This window comes from Eumetopias jubatus, unplaced genomic scaffold (assembly GCF_037043125.1).
Source record: "Eumetopias jubatus isolate StellerSeaLion01/CBP00866 unplaced genomic scaffold, mEumJub1_p1.0 scaffold_9, whole genome shotgun sequence".
Classification (NCBI taxonomy): domain Eukaryota; kingdom Metazoa; phylum Chordata; class Mammalia; order Carnivora; family Otariidae; genus Eumetopias; species Eumetopias jubatus.
The window spans coordinates 125,883,270-125,910,774 of NW_028274815.1; the positions used below are offsets into that span (position 1 = coordinate 125,883,270).

The 27,505-nt window shown below is 41.8% G+C and overlaps 1 protein-coding gene across 1 annotated transcript; it reads right to left on the reverse strand.

Annotated features, from left to right (window-relative positions):
* Positions 1-1,295: 1,295 nt before the first annotated feature.
* WFDC8 (WAP four-disulfide core domain 8) lies at positions 1,296-13,932 on the reverse strand. Its single transcript, XM_088026281.1, has 6 exons — positions 13,856-13,932; positions 8,700-8,803; positions 5,718-5,858; positions 4,332-4,499; positions 2,396-2,536; positions 1,296-1,435 (listed from the first exon to the last, which is right to left on the reverse strand). The coding sequence occupies exons 1-6, from the start codon at positions 13,876-13,878 to the stop codon at positions 1,296-1,298; spliced, it is 717 nt and encodes a 238-aa protein (XP_087882407.1). The 5' UTR covers positions 13,879-13,932.
* Positions 13,933-27,505: the final 13,573 nt, after the last annotated feature.

Here is a 27,505-nt window from a genome sequence, read left to right on the forward strand (position 1 = left end):
AGTTCTCTACCCCCTCACTTTCAGTCTGGAGGTGTCTTTAGGTCTAAAATGAGTCTCTTGTAGACAGCATATGGATGGGTCTTGCTTTTTTTTTATCCATTTGATACCCAATGTCTTTTGATTGGAGTATTTAGCCCATTTATATTCAGGGTAACTATTAAAAGATATGAATTTAGTGCCATTGTATTGCCTGTAAAGTCCCTGTGTCTGTTGATTGTCTCTCTTTCTGGTCTATGTTACTCTTCATCTCTCTCTTCCCTTTCAGGATCCACTTTAATATTTCTTGCAGGCCTGGCTTGGTGGTCACATATTCTTTCCATTTCTGTCTGTCCTGGAAGCTCTTTATCTCTCCTTCCATTCTGAATGAGAGCCTTGCTGGATAAAGTATTCATGGCTACATGTACCCTGAATATAGCATGCCAGCCCTTTCTGGCCTGCCAGGGTTCTGTGGATAGGTCTGATGTTAGTCTGATATTCCTCCCTCTGTAGGTTAGGAGCCTTTTTTTTCAAGCCGCTTTCAGGATTTTCTCCTTGTCCCTGAATTTTGCAAGTTTCACAATTATATGTCAGGTTGTTGATTTATTTTTATTGATTTGGGGAGGGGTCCTCACTACCTCTTGGACATGAATGTTTGTTTCCTTCCCCAGATTAGGGAAGTCCTCAGCTATGATTTGCTCAAATATGCCTTCTGGCCCTCCCTCTCTCTCTTCACCCTCAGGCACACCAATAATTCTGACGTTGGTATGTTTCATGGCATTACTGATTTCTCAAAGCTTGTCTTCATGGGCTATTAGTTGTTTAACTCTCTTTTCCTCAACTTCCTTTCTTTCCATCAACCTGTCTTCTAGATCACTTACTCTCTCTTCTGCCTCATTTACCCTGTTAGAGCATCCAATTTAGACTGAGTCTCAGGTACAGCATTTTTAAAATTCAGCTTGATTAGATCTCATTTGTGCACTAAGAGATTCTATGATGAGATGCTGACTTTAAAATAAAGAACCAGACAAGGATAGATGTCATTGCCTTTATTTTCAACATTGTTTCAGAGGCTCTACATGATATAAAAAGACAAGGAAACAAAGTAAGTCATGAAACTGGAATAAGGAAGAGTCAAATTTCTCATCATTTTCAGAAGATATGATTATATACAAAATCATATATATAAAATTTTGTTGTATATTGTTATACTTCATAAGACAATTTGGGAAAGTAGTTCAATAGAAGATAAAAATGATAGCTTTTTATTATGCTACTCATAAGTAATTACATCGATGATAATATTTTCCACTTACTATTCATTTTTGAGGTTCCAGGCACTTCAGTCCACAATGTGAACAGCACTTCTGTGACACTGGGCAATCATGATCCTTCAGGCACTTGGGTCTATCAATCTTGGAACACACCATGGGCTTGCGTGGGCAGAAACCTGATTTAACTTTATGGGATAAAATAAGACATTTGACCTTGAAATACTTGATCATAGTTTGGGGAACTTGGGGAACCCTAAACAGGGTTTTCTTCTGACTAAACCTCTTACCCTTCCCCCCAGAGTAACAATAGAGCGCAGAAGGAAAGTATCAACTTTCAGTGGCTAATAATTTGAGGAGTATCAAAAAGTCTTGCCATCTCTGACATAGACAATCTGATAGGATTCCTGCCAGCCCCCACAGAATTTAGGGATTTGGGTTATCTAATCCCAGAGTACCAGAGGTAGAAGAACTATTGGGAGCACCCAGAACTTCCTTGTTTTATAAGTTGTAGAAATTGAGGATCATGTAGGGGCAAGTGAGTTGTCTATGGCCACACAGAAAACAAGTAGAAGAGTTGAAGTCAGCTGAAAGGCTTTGGGTTCCTTCCCCCATACCATACTGTACCTCAAAACACTAACAATCCCTGGGACAAGACCATACTGTCTCAGCATTACATAAGAAAATGAGCACTAGCCTCAGATTCTACTGAGATCACTTCTGCCCCACCAGCATTTTGCTACCCATCTTTTCCCCAGTATACCTTACAGGATGTGAATATGTTCTACATGTTGTGAAGTTCTGTGTAGACATAAGGGCTTATTAAGAATGTACCTAATGGTTATCATTCTTTTGTATGAATAAGTGGATATTGTCACCTGTAAGGCAGTGAAGAATGAGACTCAGAATTAAATAAGTTCTCATGGAGAAAAATAGGAAGTGATAGTATGCATGGTTGGCTTTGAAGACTAGTACAATAGTTTCCTGAAATCAAGAGGACAACACGAGAGCAGTGATTGGGCATTAAAGAAGGAAAAATTCCAAGAGATATCTAAGGACAACCAAAGGGGCATCCCCATTCCATGGGACAACATGGCATGCTTAACATATGCCCTGGAGACTTTGGGAGGTATATCCCCAGTCCTCACCTGTCCAAGCCTTGGCACAAACAAAGCCACACATGGATTCACAACATTTGTCAGTTTTGGGGCAATCGGAGTCACTCTTACACGAAGCTGGACACACCATACGGTCCTTGAAAGGGAAGAGTGGGCACTGTCCATTCTTGACTAAAACAAGAGTAGATATGAGTTCCCTCAAACCCTACCCCATCTCATACTCTTCAAATACCTCCCCCCCTTTAAAACTAATATCTCTTTCTGTGACTTGGTTCACTCTGCCGTGACTACCTCTGGTAGGCTGTGGAGGAATGGAATGCCTCAGCATCTCATGCGATGTAAGAGAAAGAGAGTTAGGCTTGTTCTTTGAAGCTCCAGGTGAGAAGACGGCTCCCCAGATTGGGGTGGCAGCCAAAGATGTGGTAGCAAGTGGTCAGATTCTGGATCTATTTTTAAGATAGATCTAAAATGACTTCCTAGCTCAATGGGTGTGGATTGAGAATGTCGATGTTGATTCATCAAGGGTGATTTAGAAGTTTATTTCAATCAAGATGGGAAGAACTATGGATAGAGCAGGTTTGAGGTGGGAGAGCAAAGATGAGGGCTTCTGTTTCAGACAAGTGAAGTGTGAGGTGTTTGTGAGATCAAGATGAAGGAGTAGAGAATGCAGTTGGAGTTTGGGAGTCAAATTCAGACTGGAGCTACAACTATGTAGGTCACTAGGACATAGATGGTGTTGAAATAAATTCTTTAGGATTTTGTGCATGTTTCCTGTTGTCATTATCTGATTACAAATTCTATGAGGGCAGGAAGTATTTTTTTTCTTCTCTTATTCCTTCTCCTTCTACTTCTCTTTCTCCTTCTTCTCTTTCTCCTCCCTTCTTCGTCAAGTCAGACTCTGTCAGAGTGTGGTGTGTTTGACTCTCAGAAGTATGGTTAGGTCCTTTCTTATCCCCAAACATAAATTTCCCCCAATCCCACCCAAGCTCATTTCCCTGGCTTCTTCTTTCTGCTGCTTCTGAGAGTGAGCCAAGGTCTAATGGTTAGTGCCATGATTCCATAAAGCCTCCCACAAAGGGTCAGACCACAAGACTGCCTTTGCTATTCAGGCTCACTGGACTTACAGAATTAAAATTCCAGATCTACCCCTGACTCACTGTGAATTCTTGGGCAACTAACTTTATCTCTACGACTCTGTCTAAGAAGACAGACTGTATTATGGAGGTGACAGTACACTATTCAGCCTGCTTCCCAGACTCTGAGATCAAAGTTTCAGTGCTGCCTTGTAAGTCACATAGTGTTGCATTTGAACATCAATGGTCACCACTTGGAATGCTACCATTTAGCAAGCCCACACTCCTGAACAGTCCCCGTGTCAAACCCTTGTGTCCTGATCACATATAATCCACCAAAAACTCAGTGAGGTCTTTGCTGTTATTCCAGTATTACAGGGGAGGGAACTGAAACTAGGTGAAGTAATTTGCAGTAAATGGGGAAAGGAGAATTTTTATCTGGGTTATCTGGCACCTACCTCTGTAAGACACGTCTCCCAGTATCACTGGTGCTTGTCATTATAGTAGGAATTAATCCACAGCCCTCACCTTCAGCTCATCCTATTCTTCACTTACTCTGTGCTCTACCCGTACAGGTTCTGGGATTCTAGAACCTGACCTGTTTATGCTTCATACTTCGGTGAGTCCCCAGGTACTACTCAATAGATATGTGCACTATGTCATTTTTCTGGCACAACAACGCCATTAGGTAAATACTATTATTATCCCCCTTTTATAGACAAGAATACTGAAGCTCAAGGAAGCAGGCAACTGACCCAAGACCACCCATTCAGTGAATGACAGAGTTGACTTGAACCAAGGCAGTTAAGCCTCAAAGCCTGAGCATATACTATGCTGGTATACTATTTCTGGGTTAGTCTAGTCCCTCTGATTGCCAGGGATATACGTCTTACCAACTGATGAGCAAGCCATTTTGCAGTTTGCGATGCTGATGAAGTTGTTGGCATTCCCATGGCAGCCTCCATAGATAAAGGGTTGGCAGGACTGATGTTTAAAGTCAAAATACCAGCGTAAGATACTAATGTTACAGTATCCTTCGTCAAAGGGTAGCATGCAGGGTTCTGAAGGTGGGGAAGCAAAGAAGGAAGAACATAAAGGGTAGGAAAAAAGAGAAAGGGTCAGGGTCTCAGCTTAGTATTTACAGTTCTTGGTATGTCCACACAAGTCATAGAGAGAGCCACTGTCAACAAAAGTTCTAGCCTAGCTCTCCTACAAATATGGAACTGATATTTCTTCTCTTAGGCCCTGAGCTTTGGTAGGGCAAGATTTGTTCAGCAACTATATCCAAAGTGCCTAACAAAGCGCCTGGCACATAGAAGGATCGAAACACGAAGAAAGAAAAACAGCAGCCTCTCATATCTGGAAGCTGATCTGATGCTCACAGTTAAGCCATGTCATTCCTTCTCAGATAGAAACAAGTCACAGGACATCCACATCAAACAGGGTTGCCTCGGGACCATCATAAGGGGAGACTAAAAAACAGTATTGTGAAACCCACAAAATACCAAACACCTATGAGTGCTTTATGCTTCTCTACCCATTATGACTTTATCCTCAGTCTAGCCTGCCTTCTCTGTACATAAGATTCCCTGAGAGCATCATAAAATTGCCCCACTTTCTGACAACACCCAATGTAGAGCAAATCCGCTCCCCCAAATTCCCCAATCAAAGCCTCAATCCTATAGTAGATTCTTTCCAACGGCTTCTTACTGAGATCCCTCAGGTTGTCTATGGTGAACGTTCTCCCTCACTACAATGAGTAATAAATCCAACTCGTTCAACTACAGGTGTGTTCCTGATGGTCTTTGGCTAAAGGGCATTAACTATAGATAACTGTTGAGTGAATGCATGCAAGTATATATACATAATGCAGAATTTCCTATCGTGAGATTCTCTATAATTTGAGTCACCAGAAAACCTCTTTGAAGGCCAAAGAGTCCAAAACCAAGCCCAGCATCTAAGCTGACTGAGGTTTGTATTTACCATAATGCCAACAATAGTCTCTTGACACTTAGTGAGCACTCAACAAGTATTACTTATTTGTGAATGTTTGAATATTGGATCAAAGAAGACTATCATCAATGTTTTCCAGTTGACATCCCCCATGCCTAGACTCATTGTTTGTACTTGAGGGTTGGGAATCTGATTAGAGAAAGAGAAAAGCATGAATCCTGACCTCTTTGCCCTACCATCCAAGGGAATCATTCAACCAGCTCTGGATGGAGCAGGAAGTAAGACACCTCAAAAGGCACCTGTGCCCTCAGCCTGGAGTTTACTACCTTGGAGTGGATCCATGCACTTTTTCCCACACCCAAATGAGCAGCACTTCATGTGTTTTAGGCACTGCAAGTCAGTTGTGCAGGAGTCTGGAACTTCAGTCTCACAGATGACCCTCTCTCGGGGGCACACTCCTGGTTTCTCTGTAAGAAAGCAATGTCCAAATTCACATCCCTTGAGAGTTTCAGCTCTCCTCCCATGGCAAAGGTGAATAATGACATTCTATTATCCCTCTCTTCTATCTTCCATCCTCAGTTCTCCCTCTGCTTATATTTAGGGGCTGGGTCTGCCTGTCACCACTCATAGCTCATTTAGATTGATCTGAATCTGGAATCTGCTCAGGCCAACTGAAGGAGAGCATCTCAGATTCCACAGCAGGGAATTAGATAGGGACCAAGAGCCTTACCTTAAGTTCAGGAGCTCCTCTCTCCTCTTGAAACTTAATATGTTAATGCCCAATTCCTCTGCCTCCAGAGTCTTAGTTGATAGGGGAAATTAATTAGTAAGGAGTGGTAGAAATATCATGGAAATAGGGGTATAGGAGTCATGAGGCCTGATTTGGATCCCCTGACTCCTTGTGAAATCAAGACCAACCTGAGTTCCACTATATAACTTCTTAGTTACCCCCTTTAGGGTAACAGAAATGGGCATTGGGAGGAGCAGTGTAAAACAGACCTGGTTTGGGAGCCTGACTCCCACACAACTAGCTAAATAATCTTGGGGGCAGAAATATTCCTCCTGAGTCCAACGTTTCCCATCTATAAAATGAGAATTACAATCTCTACCTTACAACCTGCTTCTAAGAATTAAGGGGGATGATGCCTGTAATGCATTCATCACAGTGCCTGGCACATGGGAAGAGCTTGGCAGATATGGATTTGCTTCCTCCCTTTTTAGGGCTAGACACAGCTTCCTAATTTCTGAGCTTGTGGGAGGCAGAATTCTAAAGTTGCATCCCCAAGATTCCTGTCCTCTGGTTATCGAATCAACATGAATTTAAGTGGGCTATGAGGGATTTCATAGATGGAATTAAAGCCCCAAGTTAACTGACCTTAAAATAGAGAGATTATCCGACCGGGTCAGACCTAAGTTGTTGAGTCCTTAAAAAGAGGAGTTTTCCTCTTGACTAATAGAGAAGAGGTAAGAGAGATTTGAACCCAACATGCTATTAGGAGTTTTGAGGACAGAGAGAACTTAGTGTCCTGGACTGAAGGTGGCCTCTGGAAGCAACTTCAGTGGTACAACTATAAGGAAACGATTCTGCCACCACCAGTGAGTGTCCATGAGAACCCTGGGTCCCAGGTGGGAACGGCAGCTTTGCTGCCACCCTGGATTCAGCCTGCTGAGAACCTGAGCAGAGAAACCTGACACACACACCACACCAGACTTCTGACCAGAGAGGCATGATCCTTTTGGAGACTACTGAATCTTGGAATAATAGAAGTTTAGAATTGGGAAGACCATATTGATCATTAGTATCACCCTCCTAATTTCCCAGGTTAAAAAAAAAATGAAGTCAGATGGGAAAATACAGTGAATGAGGGGTGGGTCTAGGACCTCCAATCCGTGACTCACTCCAGAAGCCCTGAACACTGGCCATTGAGACTTTTAGTACTTTCCAGCTATATTTCTTACCCTTCATACCACCCTTCATGCACTCTCCAAGGATGTCTGAGGCTAAGAAGAATTATGGTTCCTAATCTGTAGTGTACATTGAAAACACCTGTGCATCTTTTAGAAACTCCAGACCATGGCCTGAATCAGAATCTCTAGAAAGTGAAGCCTAGGGACTTAATTTTTTCCCTCTCTTTTTTTAATTTAAATTCAATTAGCCAAGGTATAGTACATCATTTGAAAGTGCCTCCAGTGACACCAAAGCAGGCAGTTGGGCACCATGATGTAGGCTGTTACCCGGGAACTACTGTTCTAGGTTTGGGCACAGAGAGAGTAAAGCAATTCAAATAGGGACACCTCCAAAGAGATAAAAAAGCATAGAGATCTTGGGATTATAAAGACTAATGTCCCCTCACTAGTGTAGACTCTAGTCAGTCCTGCCTCCCTTCTGCTTCTGAGGCATGTAAACTGTTTTTGGTTTAGCCATTGTAGCTCCTTGCCCTACTGTCAGCTTCAGTGCTCACTTAGAATCCTCCTCCCTCCCAGTCAGCCCTCCTCAGCTACTTACCTTGTCTGTGCAGTCCCCTCCCCAAATGCACAAGCCCTGGGGGTTCCTCTGCAGCTACTGGGGATGCTCCCTGGAGTTTGGGTCTCAGCTCTCTCCTGTCATTACCTGACACACACTTCCTGCATCAATTTGCATGATGCTAACTGTGGTTCCCATGCCTCCCTCCAGACCTATTCTCACTTCCCAGCTAAGGCACATATCCAACCACCTGGGGAACATACGTCTGGGCATCTCAAGAGACCTGTAAGCTCACATGTATAAATCAGAATTAGCTTCTCCTATTCCTCAGCAGTACCTCCTTCTCTCTGCTCCCATCTTTATTTGGCATCAACAGGCCCCCAGGTTGTCTTGAGAACCCTGAGATTCACTCTTCCCTCTCCTTTACCCTAGCATCCTGTCAGTCATGGACTTGGGCCAGTTCTACCTCCCAATCTCTCTCCAAGCCCCATGGCTTCCCCTCTTGGCCACCACTTGCGGGTCAGCCCCCAACGTCATCCCAACTCTCTCCTCCACTTGTGCAACTGCCTCCTCACTGTCCTCTGCCCTAGGACTCCTGCCTAGTGACTGATTCACTTTAAAAACATTAAACTTGGAAAAGACACATGTCAGGTAAAGCTAAGGAAATGATTTGGAGGGAACAGTTGAGGGAAGGATTTGAAGGGTCCAGGGTGGGTGAGTAGGGCTAGTTCTCTGAAGCCACAGAGGAAGTAACTGCATAAAACAGGAATCCTTGCCTCCTGTCTGACCCTTAGTCTCAGGAAATCCTTCTAAGCAGGGGTAGTTGCAGCTTCTCTGAACCCACGTTTGACTCTCTTGATTGGCGATGAAGTGCTCTCCTCCAAAGAGAGAGAAAGAAGCAGCAGGAGTGCTACATTTCTCCAGGAGAAGGTATGGAGAGGAAGGTGCCTGTGTGGGATGAGAAGAGGCATGGGGATTAGGCACAAGCCAGACAGAGACACAGAGCATGTGCTGAAAACCATGAAGACAGCCCACCACTTCTCTCAGTTCACAGATGAGGAAACCAACCAAATTGTGCAGTGGTGAATGGGTTTGTCTGAGATCACGTGGAGAGTAGGGTAGGACCTTCAGACCCAGGCCCAGGACCCTCCCAGTGGCCCCACACTCTGCCACAGTACTGTCCCACCAGGACATTTGCCCATTGTCTTGTTCCTACATGAGAGGTCACATATGAATGATCACAAGGATTTGTCTGGAATACTTTCAGGGTTGGTTTGCCCACTGCCATTCCCAGGGCTAGCCCAGACACAAGGGAACACCTTTTCCTTGCTCCACTGATGACAAGAAACTGATGGTATGAGGTTTTCAGGAGGGCCTGGGCAGGTCCCATAGGGTCTTAGAGCCCCAGAAGCAAAAAAATCCCAGGTGACCTCGGGTTAACAAAAGGATTCCTTGGATTCCCTCTGGTGTTATCCAAGCCTAGCTTCTGATACTTCCAGAGCACCCCATAAACGGATGACCCTCTCCTACTCATTCAACCCCCATTTCCACATGTCTCTTCGTGGTCCTTATGTACTTTTTAATTTTGTGATGTGAAGAACTGATAATGCCTTGCCATGTTACCTCTCTCAGACTAAATGCATTTTGAAAACAACAAGAGAGGGATGGAGGCAGAAAAGAAAGGAGACAGAGAACATTGTTATGCTCAGGAATGCACCCATGTTATTGGTGGAACTTCAGACAGTGGGAAAGGGGTACAGTCTTTTCCAGATCTCCTGAAACTATACTATGTGGCTGCCTAAGAGTAAAGACTTGTAGCAATTTATTCATTTTTGTCTCCAGAATTCTAATCCTGTATCCTCCCCAAATTTTACAACAGTGCCTGGACTGTTCAGTAATGACAATTATGGCCCCAAAACCAGTGACACTGATTCTTCAAACTGGCTTTGTAGCTTTTCACTGTAGCTGTATCTTGGAGCCTCAGTTTCCTCAACTGGAAAATGGAAACCATACAACCTACCTGGCAGCTTTGCTGTCACTGTGAGGATTAGATAAGATCAGGTGAAGATCATTCATGAAGCGGCATGGAATGGTCAAAAACAGTGCTTGGAGTTGGACCTGAGTTCACGTCGTAGATACCCCACTTACCAGCTACATGGTCTTGACTCAGCCACTGAACCTCAATGAGCCACAGTCTTTCTTCCTTTCCTTCCTTCCTTCCGTCCTTCCTTCCTTTCTCTTTCTTTTGTTTCTTTTTTTCCCCTCTCTTTCTTTCTTTCTTTCAAGATTTTAATTTTAAGTAATCTCTACACCCAGTGTGGGGCTTGAACTCACAAGCACAAGATCAAGAGTTGCATGCTCTTCCAACAGAGCCAGCCAGGCGTCCCACACCTCCATTTTCTTTAAAGGAAATAGTAACGCACCTACTTCATAGACATGGGAATTAATGGAACTATTGTGGAAAGCATGGTAACTGGCATAATTAGTGCTTAATATATTTTAGTCAACAGACAAATAATTTACTGAATGCCAAAAAAAAGTACCTATTACCTTTTTAGCTCTTGAATTTCCTGTAAAAAACTGTGTGTATCATTACTTCTGTTCCCCAAAAAGATTAGCCAAGGCCCTATGGTGTCTTAAATTCTTATATCAAATCACTCTTTTGGTTTGAAGTTTTACACCTATTAACCAAGTCTTGAGTATTAGTTGGTCAGATTAGCCTGTAGTCAATTAGTAGGAAGCAGAGCTCCTGGGGTGGGGGTGCAAGGAAAGATGCAGATCAATAGGATTGCCAAATATAGTACAGGATATTCAGTTAGAATTTTTAGTAGAAGTATATCCCACGAAATATAAAGACCATAGTTACAGGAAAAAATGATTCAGTGTTTATCTGACATTCAAATTTAGTTGGTCATCTTATATTTTTATTTCCTAAACCAGGTAAATTTAAAATAGAGTGAATTCATTCTGGAGGGGGATTTGTTTGGGTAAGAGCGTACAAAACATGGGTCCTGCGGGAACATTCAAAAGGGGGTGGGGGACTGGCTCAGTGGCCCTGGGGACTGGGACAGACGTGGGAGGCATAGGCAAAGGTCCTGTAGGAAGAACAATGAGTCAGGAATGAAGAGACTTTGACTGTGGCCCAAGTTCCACCATTAATTCACCATGTCAATTTGAGCTACTTTTATCTCAGTCTACCCACTTGAAAAATGAGAAGATCAACTCAGTCTGTCCTGTCCATACTGTATGCGGGCATACCCATACCCCAGAGGACACAGGAAGATTTTCCAGAGGGTACACAGGCACAGACAGACTTGAGGACATGATATTCTGGTTCTTAAATTCCACATTTACTTTTTCCTGAAGTTGGTCTTCCTGAAAAAGAGCCTGCAGTCTGCGTTTCTCCTTTTCTGTTTTTCAGAAAGTCCTCTGCTGCTTCCAAAAAAAGCAGGGATGGAAGCATATTTCTTACCTCTTATATGTGTCCAAAGTATAAAAACTGAGTTCCAAACAAAGGAACAACTTGAAAATGCATTTTCCTGAGGATGCTTCGCCAAGAGCAAAGCAAAAAATAGGTGGGTAGGAAACACAAAGGGGTCAGTACCTTGTTTCATTCAGGCGACAAAGTCATAGTACATTGCTATGCCTTTAGCTCCCTTTTCTAGAGTTAGAAATCCCAAGAGTGATGGTACATATCTGCAGGGATGTGTATTAAAACATTCATTTCAATTGAAAAACGAAGTCCATCTTTTTGTAAGAGAAAGTGGTCTGATTTGGCTAATTGAGGACTGACTTTATCAATTAGTTGATTCATTTAACATTTTCCATAAATACAGTGAGTTAAATCTGTGGCATCAAAATTTTTTTAAATGTATTTAAAGCTTGCAATAAGATACAAGCATTTTATAAAATATATATTATCTCAGGTCTATCAAAGTTAATAGTATTCAAACTTTTCAACATTTACAGAGTGTATCAGATTAAATAAAGTGTCCAAATAAAAGAATAATGGGTATAATTAATAACATTATTGATCATTTGGTAAATACTGGTAAAGACTTTTTGGTAAACTTTCCAGAAATTAAGAAAACCACTTGTGATTTGTGATCATTATCCTAATTAATAGGAAAAAAATTCTTTTCAAGTATACAGTTTCCAATTCCATGCCTTTATAAAAATTGAAAGAGGTTTTAATCAAGCTGTTTATTAATATTTTTTAAAGATTTTATTTACTTATTTGACAGAGAGCTAGAGAGAGAGCACAAGTAGGCAGAGCGGCAGGCAGAGGGAGAGGGAGAAGCAGGCTCCCCGCCGAGCAGGGAGCCAGACATGGGGCTTGATCCCAGGACCCCGGGATCATGACCGGAGCCGAAGGCAGCCGCCCAAACGACTGAGCCACCCAGGTGCCCTGTTTATTAATATTTAACTTAGATCATTAAAAATATTTTTTTCTTATAGAGTGTTATGTGATTTGGGGCAATGTACTAGAAGTTCAAAGAACCAAGTGACATACCTATAACAAAACTCCTTTTGTTCCCCAGCACCAACTTATCAGTGAGAGATACATTACCTATAGAATTTTGTTTATCAATAAAATTTTGTTAATCAATAATTTCAATGTATTTACTTACATATCCATTATTATTGTTATTTAAATAACAACTGGAATGAAAAATCAATCCATAAGAAAAACTTTTATTCCTAGAGTCTTATGGTCCCAGTAAATGAAAAATTAAAATTTCAATCTGTACACATTTTTATTGCATAGCAGTATGAAAAGGTCGTGATTAAAAGACTCTTGAACATAAGATTATATCGTATTAGATTAAGAGTCTGTGGGATAATAGGAATGGAAATATGAGTTCAAGGAGATGGAGAAGTGTTTTAAAATGTCCAACTTTTAAAAAGAAATGCTTTCCATGTATTTTTTTTAAACGGATGATTGTGGGTATCAATTTAGGATGGTATTTTGACCCCAACGGATTTACTTTTTTTATATATATATATATTATGTTAGTCACCATAGAGTACTTCATTAGTTTTTGATGTAGTGTTCTATGATTCATTTGGGTATAACACCCAGTGCTCATTGCAGTACGTGCCCTCCTTAATACCCATCCCCAGGCTAACCCATGCCCCCACTCCCCTCCCCTCTAGAACCCTCAGTTTGTTTCCCAGAGTCCATCGTCTCTCATAGTTCGTGTCCCCCTCTGATTCCCCCCCTTCATTTTCCCCTTCCGTCTCCTAATGTCCTCCACGCTATTCCTTATGTTCCACAGATAAGTGAAACCATATGATAATTGTCTTTCTCTGTTTGACTTATTTCACCTCGGATTTACTTTTAAAAGTTATGTAGCAGCTTTAACAATATTAACATTTATAACATGTTTGCATAACGCATTTGCAATTCCTTTGTGGTGTTGTCTGTTGTCTGGACCTTCTTATTGCTGATTTAGGGTTCATCTTATGAATTACCATAAGTTGGTAATTCACTAGTTATGGACACCTGGGTTGTTTCCAGTTTTGGGGGATTATGAATAAACCTCCTAGAAACATTTTCATACAGGTTTTTATATGATCATAAATGGTCATTTCTCTTGGGTAAATACCAGGGAGTAGGAATGCTGGTTTGTGATAAGTATATGTTTGTAAGAAACTGCCAAAATGTTTTCCAAAGGGGCTGTACCATTTTGCATTTCTACTAGTAATATATGAAAGTTCCACTTGCTTCACATACTTGCTAGCATTTAGGATTGTAAATGTATTATTTTAGTCATTCTAATGCATGCGTAGTGGTACAATTGCAAGAAATTTTAAGAGATTAAAAAGTAATTTGCTTAAATTTCTGAGACCCTAAGAAACTAAGTCACTTAAAATGATGGCGGGGATTTTTTCCTGTTTCCCAACTGTCCATTTGACAATGTTTCAAATCCAGTGGGTTCCTCAGTTCCTGAGCCTGGGTGGTCAGAATTTTCCCCAGAACCCCATCATAGAACCTACCTCTTTGCCCAGCTTCTCCACATGGCAGAGGTTGCTCTTTGCAGTAAACGGAGGAGGATTTTGCAATCAAAAGGTCTACAGATGGTCAGGGGCTGGGGGAACAGTGTGAATTTCCAGGTTACAATTTTGGGAAACTACAGGTAAGGCCCCACTATGATTCTACTACATCCCATGACCCCCTGCTGCTCCCTCCACTCCCACCCCACCCTGGGAGCACACTCAGCCTCAGGTCTTATTTCCATGGCTGAGAGCTCCTCCCTCACATTTTCCTCCTCCCAATGGCATGACATGTCTTCTGCTTGGCTACTCAACCAAGAATGTGCCTTTAGCCTCAGTCACTGGGCAGATCTTGAGGAGTACAGTTAGTTCCATGGGTCTCTCATACACCTTGCCCTAAGCTTAGGCGGAGTAAGTAGATGCCTCCTCCTCCAAAGACATGACCTTCTACATAACTCCTATCCAGTGATTGACATTCTGATACTGAAACTCTCTAAGTGTGGCGTGCAGAGCACTGTATCTCTCCACTGTGTGTTGTTTAAATATCTTAATTCTTTCTAATTTTTTGTCTCTTTGACCTATCAGTAAAACGAAAAGGTGTGTTGAGGGCTCTCAATACAAAAACTTCTCAATATATGCCTATAATTCCATCAATGTTTGTTTAATATATCTCAATTCTATTGATTTAGGTAAACAGAAAAAATTCCTGGTGAATTGCATCTTTTATCATTATACGGGGACCCCTTCTCTATCCCTAAAATAAACTCATCTTCTAGTTCTGTATTGCCTGATATTAATCTAACTACACCATCTCTTTTTTGTTTGCATTTGCCTCGACTTTGCCCCCTCATTTTGCTTTCAACCTTTCCATGCACTTGTGTTTTATTTTTCAAACAGTGTCAATCTACATTTTAAAAAAATCCAGTCTAGTAATCTTTAACAATTAATTGACATTTATGGGCTTTAGTGACATATTTGGGTTCATGTCTACAATCTTATTTTGAGTTTTCTATAATCTATCGTTATTACTTGCAGATTCTGTATTTGCAAATTTATTTTGTTTGTCAAACAAATCAATATCAAGAAAACAAATAACCTGATTAATAAATGGACAAAGGACTTGAATAGAAATTTCTCAAAAGAAAACATATAAGTGGCCAACCGGTATATGAAAAGATGCTCAACATCACTGATCATCAGGGAAATGAAAACCAAAACCACAATGAGATATCACTTCACATCTTGTTAGAATGGCTATAAGATAACAAGTGTTGGCAAGGATGTGGAGAAAAGGGGACTCTTGTGGGTGTTTGGTGGGAATTTAAATTGGTGCAGTCACTATGGAAAACAGCCAGGAGGTTCCTCAAAAATCAGAAACAGAACTACCATATAATCCAGAAATCCCACTTATAGGTATACTGTATCCAAAAGAAATGAAAGCAATATCTTGAAGAGATATCTGCACCCCCATGTCCACTGTAGCATTATTCATGATGGCCAAGATATGGAAACCATCTAAGTGCCAGTGGATGGGTGAATGGAAAAAAAATGTGATATATATGAATATTATTCAGCCTTAAAAAAATCCTGTCATTTGCAACAACATGGATGAATCTGGAGGATATTATACTAAGTGAAAGAAGCCAGACACCAAAAGGCAAATACTGCATGATCTCACTTACATGTGGAATCTCAAAAAGTTGAACTTATAGAAGCAGGGAGTAGAATAGTGGTTGCCAGGTGTGAAAGGGAAGATGTTGGTCAAAGGGGACAAGCCTCCAGTTATAATATGCGTTAAGTTTTGGGGATCCAATGTGTAGCATAGTGACTGTAATAATACTGTGTTGTGCACTTGAAATTTTCTAAGAGAGATGTTAAGTGTTCTCACCACTCATAAAAAAAGAGGTGACTATGTGAGGTGCTGGAATTGTTAACTAGCTTGATTATGGTGATCATTTCACAATATATACCTATATCAAAATTTATGACACCCATTTTCAATCTATATAATTTTTATTTGCCAATCTACCTCAAGAAAGCTGGGTAAATTTTTTTTTAAATAAAAACTTATTTTAACAAAAAAAAGAGCTGGCTGCTCTTGAGTAATCATTGGTGAGTCAAGCAATTTCTTTCTTTTTGCTTTGTACTTCAGTTATATATTTTATTTCTAGGTATTCTACTTGGTACTTTTTCAATATTCTGGTGATTTTTAAAAAGATTTTATTTTTAAATAATCTTTACATCCAATTTAAGATTTTTATTTTTAAGTAATCTCTACGCCCAACAGGGGGCTTGAACTCACAACTGCAAGATCAAGAGTCACATGCTCCACCAACTGATCCAGCCAGGTGCCCTGATATTCTGGTGTTTTTATGTTCTCTTTCACTTTACCTGACCTAAAGTGCCATCTTCTATTTCCTTTCCTTTCTTTTATTCCTTAAGCACTTTTGTGCTCTGTCTACAATAATTCCAATATCTGAAGTCTCTTTGGATCTCTGCTGTTTCTCTTGACTTTTTAAATCTTTTCTCGTTTTCTTAAATTGTGTGTAAATATTTTTCTTATGAGCTCTTATATTTATTTTCTAATAAAGATTTTATTTATTCATTTGAGAGAAAGAAGCAGACTCCCTGCTGAGCAAGGAGCCCAATTTGGGGCATGATCCCAGGACCCAGGATCATGACCTGAGCCAAAGGCTGTTGCTTAACCAACTGAGTCACCCAGGCGCCCCATGAGCTCTTATATTTAATGGAAACTTCTCTTTCATGGCACTTTACCTGCAGAATTTCTTGGAATCCTGTGTTTAACGGAGCATTTTCAAAATCAGTTTGTTTCACATATTACCCTAACCACTCAGACTATTTGGATTTCAAGTCATGCCTTTAGGTTTTTCAGACTTCACACATGTGCTGATTTCTGCTCCACTGTTCTGTGGGAGAAACTAGCTTGCAAGTAGTGAATTTTTGGAGGAATCTTTTTTCCCACTCTACTGAAAGGATAAAGGAGATATGGAATATATATACAATGGAACATTATTCAGCCTTTAAAATGAAGGATAGTCTCACACAGGCTACAACATGGATGAAACTTGAGGACCCAAGCTAAGTGAAATAAGCCAGTCACCAAAGCCAAATACTCTATGATTCCACCTGTGAGGTTCCTAGAGGAGTCAAATTCATAGAGACAGGAGAAGGGGGATTTCCAGGGGCTGAGGGGGATAGGGATGGGGAGCTGTTGATTAATGGGTACAGAGTTTCAATTTTACAAGATGAAAAGAGTTCTGGAGATGGATGGTGGTAATGGTTGCACAACCATGTGAATGTACATAATGCCACTGAACTGTGCACTTAAGAATAGTCAGGATGGTTGGGGTGCCCAGGTGACTCAGTCTGTTAAGCATCCTACTCTTCACTTTGGCTCAGGTCATGATCTCGGGGTTGTGTGATTGAGCCCCACATTGGACTCTGTGCTAGGCATGGAGCCTGCTTAAGAGTCTCTCTCTCTACTTCTCCCTCTGTCCCCACTTCTAAAAAAAGAATAGTCAGGATGGTTAACTTTATGTTATATGTATTTTCCCACAATTACAAATAATAAAACACAAAAGGGACTTTAGATTTCTGCTTAGAGATATAGAAAGCTGAATAAACCTCCCAAACTTACACTGAAAACAAAGCTGGACAACTTTTCTTGAACTCACCAGAGCGCTGAGATCACAGGGCAACCAACTAGTGCAGTATCTAGGGGAAAATGGGCACCTGAAGGGAGAGAGAAGACGTAAGCATTGATTACCTAGGAGACAGGCAGCCAGGCACCAGGAAGGACAGTTCAACTAGGTGGTCGGCAAATTTCTAGAGGCGGAGTGTGCACTGGCAAAAGAAAATGAAGTCTCTGGGGCTGCAAATACGGGGCTGCGGAGGGTGGGGCATCCACACTCTCTTGTAGATTTTCTCCAAAAATTCATAGTACACTTGAGGTAACCACAGCAACAAACAACCCATAAACTGCAAACTAGCCTGGCTCCTGATTAAATTAACACAAACTTCCACACTAAAGACCTAATTAGAAGGAAAAGCGAGCCCACTTCCAAGGATAAATACTATTCCCTGTTTCTAGTTCCTTTCCTGTCCCACTGAATACAGCTATAGAAACTGGAAAGTCAGTACTAACAGGCAGTTGGATAAGAAGGCTAGAATTCAAAGCACCACGTTGTTGGTGATGAGTCTACTGGGATTTTTTTCCCCTTCTGGTATCCCCTGGTCAACCTGAAAATAAGCACTAGGGTACAGATAGAATGTCAGGAGAAACCCTCTAATTTTGGCTTGAGGCATAGAAAAGGGAACTTGTAATGCCCAGAAGAGGTGCAGAAATCCCCTGGTTTCTTCTCTTTCTCTTAATTCTTCCCCTTCCTCCTCCTCTACCTCCTCCTCCTCCTTTTAAAGATTTTATTTTTAAGTAATCTCTACACCCAACACGGGCCTCAAACTCACAACCCCAAGATCAAGAGTTGCATACTTTACCAACTGAACCTGCTGGACTCCCCTTAATTCTTCTTCTGTGTCCTAGCCCCTAAGAAAATCTATAGTAGTGTTGGGAAGCAGCTGGAATCAGGATTGGAAGGAGCCAAGACTCCAAGAAAGGGAAATCCTTCCTCTGTTGGGTGCAGCTATAATTCTAAGAGAGTGGGTGGCCCCTGTTGTCCCTGTTTCTCTTTGTTCTCTCACCACTTGGCTCTGGATACAGATGTCATTGTGGAAGGGCCTAGCAGAGCAAGGTAACCAAAGCCTAAGCTGTTTGGAGCCTGAGGGAAACAGAAGGCGCTGGGGAAATCACCGAGGGAAGAACTTGAGAAAGCAAACACATACAGTTGTTTATTTATTCCTAGGTTCACCTCCAAGCTGTGCACACATGGATGTGATCTTAGCTGATATACTTTGAGAAATGAACCAACAGATACACCACCTCCTAAGTCTCAGACTAGCCACTTGGTGGTGCATATGCAGAGAGGCACCAAATGAACTGAAAACAGAGGCTTTGAAAAACTGAACTGACATTGGAACACAACCCACCCAAGACAGGTTGAACTTTTCAGCCTAAACCTAACCATTTCAATTACTTTTGAAAACATAACATCAACCTTCTCCATTTGGTGTAAACTAGACTCAGAGTCTTACAATATTCAAAATGTCCAGGATATAATCCAACATTATGGAACATATGAAAGAAAAGGAAAATATCAACTCCTGTGGAAAAGACTACCAACAGACTCCAGTTTCAAGATGAAATAAATGTTGGAATTATCCGACAAAGACATTAAAGCAGCTACTATAAAAATTCTGAAACAAGTAATCAAGAACACCCTCAAAACTGATGGAAAAATAGGAAGTCTCAGCAACAAAATAGAAGACATAAAGGAGAAGGAAATAGAAATTTGAAAAGAACATGATAACTGAGATTAAATACTCATTGAATGGGCTTAATATCAGAATGCACATGACAGAGATAGGAGCAATGAACTTGAAGACTGATCCATGGAAATTATCCAATTTGAACAACAAAGAAACATATACTAAAAAAACATATACAGAGCCTAAGGGACAATAACCAAAGTTCCAATATCTGTGCCACAAGCCCTGAAAGGAGAGGAGAAGAGTACAATGCTGAAAACATGTGTGAGGAAATATGACTGAAAATTTAAATATGTTGGAAGACATAAGCCTATAGACTCAAGAAGCTTGTGATGATCACTTAAGATTTGCTCTCTCAGCAACTTGCAAGTATGCAATACTCTATTATTAACTATAGTCAACATGCTGTACATTAGATCCCCAGCACCTGGCAGGGAAGGCCTGTGATGGGGGTGAGACCAGGGGTGTGCAGCTGCACAGTAGGAGGGACTATCTGTAGATGAGTGCCATGGTACAGGCCAGTGACCGAAGAAAGGGCCTGATCCAGGACCACAAGCAGCTGCAGGGGCCCTGGGGGTCAGCAGGCCCTTCTTTGGCTTTGCAGTTTCTCCGGGGCATGTGTACTTTTAGTGGAGGCCTGTCACAGGAGAGGGGCCAGCACCAAGCATGCATATGGCACTTCAGTGGGGGTCAGGCATGGGGGGTCTAGACTGGCATCTTGCAATTGCACAGCTGCAGAAGCCTGGGTTGGCTACTGGTGCAGTTCCTGGGCTCCAGGTGGGCAGAGGGTAAGAAGTGGGGAGAGACTCAGGTGGCCGGTGACAGTGAATGCAAATACTCGTGTGGCAAAAGCCAGTGAAATCTGCAGGGTTCTGTGGCTGCCATGCTGGCCATTGGTTTCTTCACTGGCAAATCTGCTGGATTTTCTTGTAGGGCAGGTCACCATTTACCACAATCACTGCCACTGTGTGGCTGCTACTACTCTTTTTCTTTCTTTCTTTCTTTCTTTCTTTCTTTTTCTTTCTTTCTTTCTTTCTTTCTTTCTTTCTTTCTTTCTTTCTTTCTTTCTTTCTTTCTTTCTTTCTTTCTTAGTGTGTATATTTTATTTATTTTTATTTTATTTTATTTTATTATTTTATTTTATTTTAACTTTTCTCCCTCTGGACAATTTTACCAAACATTTATTCTTTTTTATTACATTCAATTAGCCAACATATAATACATTGTTAGTTTTTGATGTAGTGTTCAACAATTCATTAGTTGCATATAACACCCAGAGCTCATCACCACACGTGCCCCCCTGAATACCCATCACCCAGTTACCCTATCCCCCCAAAAGGCTGGGGGGCCAGTGGCTCCCCCTGCTCTCCCTTCCCTGGTGAAGGGAGCTCTACCTGGAGATTTCTGCTTGGCATGGAGCATTGCTGGCCAGGCGATGGGGTGATGCAGGCAAATGTAGCTGTACTTCCATCTCTTCCTATGCAATTAATTTCAGGGGTTTGTTCCCCTGTGTTGCTGAAGTTTCCTACATGGACTCCAGAGCTCTTCCAGAACTATTTTTGTTCATGGATAGCTGTATAATTATTGATCTTTGGAGGGGGACAGAGGCTGAGGTCTCATTTGTTGCCACTTGTTGGACATCGTTCTGTATATATATGTTTTGAGATGTCACATTCATTTTCCGGTTCAAAATCTTTTTTATTTTCTATCATAATTTCATTTTGACTGATGATTCCTCAGAATTGTTTTCCTTAATTTTTACTCATATGGAAAATTTTTCTATCCATTTTACTTTATTTATTTCTAGTTTAATGCCACTGTGGTCTGTTTGATTTCAATTTCTTGACATTTGTTGAAACTTTTGAAAAATGAAGGGGGGGAAATCAGAGGGGGAGACGGACCATGAGAGACTATGAACACCGGGAATCAAACTGAGGGTTTTAGAGGGGAGAGGGGTGGGGGATGAGTTAGACCGGTGATGGGTATTAAAGAGGGCATGTATTGCACGGAGCACTGGGTGTTATATGCAAACAATGAATCATGGAACACTACATCAAAAACTAAGGATGTAATGTATGGTGACTAACATAACATAATAAAATAAAATTTTAAAAAAAGAATGTATATTCCACAGTAATTCTGAATTCATTTTGATATGTTAGTCATTTTTTATTTGTATTGTTCAAATCTTCTAGATCCTTACTGGGTTGGCTGTATTTTGCTTTGTTTTGTCTTCCTAGTCTATCAGTTGCTGGAAAGTAATTATCTGCTGGTCAATTATGCTTCTGGCAATGGCAGGCCAGTTTACTTGCGACCAATCCTTCCAAGAAAGCAAAATGAGATCCCTTGGGGTCTCCCAACCCCACATTTGGACATTGGTCACCTCCCAATTCTGCTTCCAGAGTGGGTTAACTCTGGGCATTGAAGGCTCACTGTGTTCCTTAATGTACCTACTTGGTTAAGAGTGTCCTATCTGCCTGGTGGCTCCAGAGTTCTTCTCAACTCCTTCTTTATGCTAATTGCTTATCAGGAAACAGTTCATTGGTTTGTCCTATGGCAATCACCCCATGTTAGTCCAAGAGAACACTATGGACCTGTCCTCCTTCACCCATCTCAGTTATCACTCTTTCTGCACAGCATCCCTCCTCAACCCTATTCTCCACTAGACCCCCTATTTTAAGCACATCTCTGGCCCCTGACATATATGTATTTCAGGAAACTTGGGTAGAGGGGCATTTAGAGAATGAGGTCTATATATCTATCAGTCATCAACCTACTGAGTGGACTTGAGTAGGATCAGTCTTCTGTCTCTGCTTGTTTGTTTTCCTTTGTTAATTTTAGCAAATAATACTTCTGCTCTGCAGGTTTTATGGTTTTAATAACAGACTCTGAAAGGAAAAGTTAGCAAATTATACTATCCTATGGCCACAGAGCTTAATACCAAGTTCATAATCCAATACTGTCACAACTTCATCTGCTGGTGTTGGGGGCAGGAGGAAGCTAGGGTATCAACCTTTCCTTTCCTTCAAGTTCCCTTTCTTCTCCCCCCAGTCTATATTTAATCCTGTCATGGAGGAAAAATAGCTTTCATTCTGAGTTGCCCCAATTCTTCCCTATCCCTCAAGGTGGGACTAAGCATCTCTTCTTCCAGGAAACCTGATACCATGATGAGCATAATGACCCCTCTTCATTTATACCTTAAGGTACTGACTGTATATTCCATTCATCCCTTCTTGCCATGCCCCATGCTGGTTTCTGCTTGTTTGGATAATAAGACTTAACCCTTCTTTGGGCTATATGCCAACAGATAGTCACACCTCCACTCATGAGGAGTGGTCCTTGCCACAAGCCTGAGCACAGTGTAGGTTCTCTATAACCCTATAAATGTTGCCTATCCTTTCTAGGAGTATTTACTTTGAAAATATTCCTATAAATTCCAAGTGATTGAGTAAATAATTCTAACAAATAAGGCAATGTCTGAGAGGAGAGTTTGGAAAGGTCAATGGCATTTCCTTTCAGTTCTAGACCATGGGTGCTATCACCTGTAAGGAAGATTGTACTTCCCTGGATTAGTTAAAAGGGCTGCTTATGGGAACCTACTAGAATCACAGTCCTGAAATAAGGAAAGAAAGGCTGCACTGAGAAGATCTGGGAACCCAGAGGGATGGTGTTTTCTGTAGTCATAAGACCATCACACACATAAACAGATTTCCCCAGAGATGGTAGTCAATGAACAAAAGAGTCTAGGAATCTTGGCTAAGAAGTTGATTCTTCAGAATGGTGAGAAGGCAGGGAAATCCACTGGGAGGCAGGGGTTGGGGGCTTAGGGAAAAGGTGGAGGGAGGGGATGGTACTGGTACTATAGAAGAAGAGACAGAGGTTCTGGGTTACTGCCATAGTTTATTCTTCAGGGAAATGAGGCTGATAATATAATGGCTCAGGAAAGAGGGTTAACAAGTAAGAGAGACATCGCCCAGGACCCCTCCTCCTCCCTTCCCTTGCCTCTCAGCTGGGACAAGACGATGATACCACTGGACATCATGTAGAATTAATTTATGTCTGTATCCCAACTCTCAGTGGTGGTTGTGGGATATAAAGTAGTTTCTGCCTCGGTGCTAGGTGAAGTGTTCTCAATGAAAGTCTCTGGAAAAAATAAGGGATAGGAATTCAATGGCCACACAGTCTGATGTGAAACACATTTCTTTGAGAGTAACAGATCCACCCAAACCCTGGGGGCAGGATATTTCTGTGGTTTAGGAGATGCCCATACAAGGCTTCTCTCAGGATGTTTTAAGTCCAGTGAGCAGAGACATAACTGTCAGATCTCCTGAGGTTTGGATAAATCAGGCAGGCTTGCAGGTGGACAATGAGGCCTGGGGCTGGACGAAGAGGTAGGGGTCCCAGATTGGAATTGGTACCAGGACAGGGGAGGCAAGTCTTCTTCTGTCTGTTCCCTCACAGTTACGGGCTCCATAGTCTTTGAGAATATAATGGTAAGAGATGGGTGAATATTAGATCTTACCAATTTGTCTGATATTCAAGCAGATAGTTCCACAGACAGAAAAGCAGCATTCATAGCCAAGAGCACAATTCCAGGAATATTTGCACTTTCTGTGGCATTCATAGTAGGTGGGATTCCTTGAGCATTCTCTCAGTTTTGGGTACACTAAAACTGAGAAGGAACACAGGAGTAGTGACTCCAAAAGAAGGAGAAGAGTTTTTCTCACTATTAACAGCCCCTCATTCCATTGGTTTCTCTTCTTCTTCTGGCTGCCCAGGGATCTGGGTGGCCTTTTCCATTCCTAGAGTCAATATCCAGCTCCCACTCCATAGCAAACCCAGCAACCATGAAGCCATGTCCATGGAATTGAACATCACAGGACCTGAGTCCTGAGACCCCGTTCTCAGAACAAAGAAGCCCAAGAGATCCTCTGGTCTCCTGCTCTCATTTTACAGGGTGGGAAGAACAGAGTCCCAGAGAAGAGGAGGAATTATCTTGTACTTTTCCCTGTCTGGGTGAGACAGCCTTCCAAACCTAGCTGTTCCCCCAGAAACCTTTGCCAGCAGTTATGGACCCACTACGCTCAATTCTGCTGATTTTAATTTTTTTACCCTAGTGATTCCAAACTTTCCTTGGCCAAGCACCCATTTTATTTCTCCTCCCCATGCCCAATATTCTAAAATACTCATTTCCCTAAACAAAGGGCATATTTCAAGAAATAATTAGTACCCTTTTCCCAATTTGGTGCTCATCCTTGGAGCCCCTAACTGGAGGACACGAGCTCCTGGTGGCTCAAGCTAGGCACATTCCACGCGGGCCTTGAACCCTGTGGAGCTTTCCACTTCTACGGGTCCTCCTCAACAAAAACGCCATGTAGCCACAACAGTCCCCACCACACACATAAAAACATTGTTTCTCGTAATATCAGGAGACCATCAAACTTGAGAACTGCACATTCAGGTTTCCTCAGGTATCTTGGCTTAAAAACGGAACCAGTGCTTTCCCATATGCCAGTCCCTGGTTCCTTGTTTTCTACCCCCTCTTCAGTTTGAAGCTCAACCAGAATACCTACTGAAATCTGGACGTTTAGTTACAGGCTCAGGGTTTTCTCCTATACCTCCTGTCACTGGCATGATCACCAGGCAGTAGAGTGTCAGCAGCTGGAGAACCAACCACTTCATGATGTTAACTCTGGATGTTTGAGTGTGAGCCTGGCAGGAGACCCAGGATTTTACTAGGTCCTGCAGGGGGTAGCGAAGGGCTTTGGGGTGTGGAGTTGGGAGAACACGTGACTGGTCTCTCACTGCCCATCTGGTTCTACCTCCTCTCCTCCATGCACCACTCCTCGGTTGGGCATTTTTGTCTCCTGAGGTTCTTTCCTTCTCTTATGCTTTCTACTTCTCTCATTGCACAAATGAATTCATAATTTATCACTTCTTATTCTAGAGATTTGAAAAACACAGAAAAGTACAAAGAAAACTAATAAGATTCGGTCAGTTACCCATTACCTAGAGAGAGAACAGTGTCGGTCATTTTCACAGATAGTTTTAGAACTGACTTCCCAATAGAAAATTTTAAAAGCCATTTAAGAGTATCAGTAAATGCAAGCAAATTAAAATTTAAAAATCACCAGAGACTTTTAAAAACTGATTACAAACTTTGAAGTGGAACAACTTATTCTAAGCCTGAATTTCCCCCAACATTGTCCGTGTTTCACAAGAATTAGCTCCTGAATGATACCAGCACATTTCATTTTTAAAGCATACTCCATTTACAATTTTTGTAGATACACTAATTTTATATCATTCGATTCTTTTAAGGTCCTTTTTGGGAGTGACATCAGCAAGATGCCTGAATAAGACCTCCTGCTTGAACTTGCCCCCCCCCCCGGCCCCGGCTCCCACACAACAATTTGTCATCCACCCCACAGACCAAAGTACCTTGGAGGAGGCTGTGGATCCAGCACCATATGCCAAGGGACCCAGGAGGAGTCTGACCCATGGGTTGGGTCATTGGCATAGAGACCTCAGTCTTGGCATGACACCCTGACGCGGCCTGAGAACTGACTCTGACCCCCCTCAGCCACAGTCCAGGAGCCACTGGAGAACACTCATTTAGACAATCACCCACAGATGACAGAGCTTTGTGGAAGTCCAGGAGTGTAAGAGAGAAGTTCCATCACACCGTGGGAGCAAAAAAAAAAAAAAAAAAAAATCCAAGTGTGGACGCACTGGAGAGGTTAAAAGTAACAGTTTGACTTACCTGCAGCACACCTATCCAGATTAAAAAAAAAAAATTCTCTAAGGAACTGTGCATTCAAAAATGCCATGAACCCAGGCAAGAGAATGTATAGTCCCTGCCTCACACTTCAGTTTGTTCCATGCTCACTTTGTTTACACATATTGTGCATTATCGTTATCATCTTCCCCACGTTACTAAGTGAAAATATCTTCTACAAAAACGAAGCCTTATGAATTTGGTTGGCATGAGCCAAGGGGCCTGAAAAAGCCCACAATATTAGAAGTAAAATCGCTAGGTGTCCAGCATTTGAACAATGAACACACCCAAGTCTGACCACATAAAATGTTTTCATGATTCTTCTGTGCACAAGAAAATAAACTATGAGAGTTCTGTAGGCCCTAGAAAGCTATAGTGAGTCACCAGGGCATGGCATAATATTTTGAACGCTAGGGAAATACGTACATACATTGATAACCATGATCACTGTGAGAGGGAGTCAAGCACCGGGTTGACACAGCAAATCCTGTTGGATATCTTCAAATATCTCAAGAAGAAGGCAGTGGGCCTTGAGGTATTCTTCTGTGAAGGAGTTGAATTTCAGAGAGTCCCAAAGAGTTTCAAGAGATTTGAGAATGGTGAAAGACAGCTGAGCGCTGGCTGTTATATGCAACTAATGAATCGTTGAACACTACGTCAAAAATTAATGATGTATTATATGCTGGCTAACTGAACATAATAAAAAAATATATACACCAATGGGATCATACCCCCTGCAAAAAAAGACTGCTGAATTTAAATGCCGCAAATAAAGACAATGACTAAAAGCAAGTTTTGACTGCTTCTTTTTTTTTTTTAAGATTTTATTTATTTATTTGACAGAGAGAGACAGAGCGTGAGAGGGAACACAAGCAGAGGGAGTGAGAGAGGGAGAAGCAGCCTTCCTGCGGAGCAGGGAGCCCGATGCGGGGCTTGATCCCAGAACCCTGGGATCATGACCTGAGCTGAAGGCAGACCCTTATAACGACTGAGCCACCCAGGCGCCCCTTGACTGCCTCTTAAACAGGCTTTCATAACAACCTCTTTTCAACCACATGCACATCTCCACCTTCAGGCACCTGATGGCTCAGTTCTCAGACTTTCTGTGGTTCTTTGGTTAAATCAGCTAGCTTTGTAGTCCTCACCCAGCCCGCCCCCCAAATTGGCATGAATCGGGACATACCCTCCAGGCAGTCTGATTTTCTCTTTTCTAATGAAAGAATTTGGCATCTTAGCCATCACTTTCTAGCTTTCAATGTCTTAAAGACGCTTATTTACTGTTTCCTCTCCTGTTCTCTTTGACCTTGTGTATGAATGTAGTTTTGTCTCTCTCACAACATTTTAGTCAGGCTTTAAGTGTAAGCAGAGGTAAAGAGGATAAAGGCCCCTGTAAAGATGCCCATGTGTTAGTCCCTGGAACCTGGGTGGTAATGCGGACCTGAGGAGGTAAAGGGGCTTTGCGGATGTGATGA

Bases quoted from the DNA above. Each gene is read 5' to 3' on its own strand.
- WFDC8 (XM_088026281.1), bottom strand. From the start codon at position 13,878: ATGTGGAGAAGCTGGGCAAAGAG. The intron at 8,804-13,855 runs GTAGGTTCTATG...CATCCCACACAG, and splicing joins TGGAGAAGCTGGGCAAAGAG to GCACCTTCCTCTCCATACCT. The intron at 5,859-8,699 runs GTGGGTTCAGAG...GCTTTCTTACAG, and splicing joins GCCAATCAAGAGAGTCAAAC to AGAAACCAGGAGTGTGCCCC.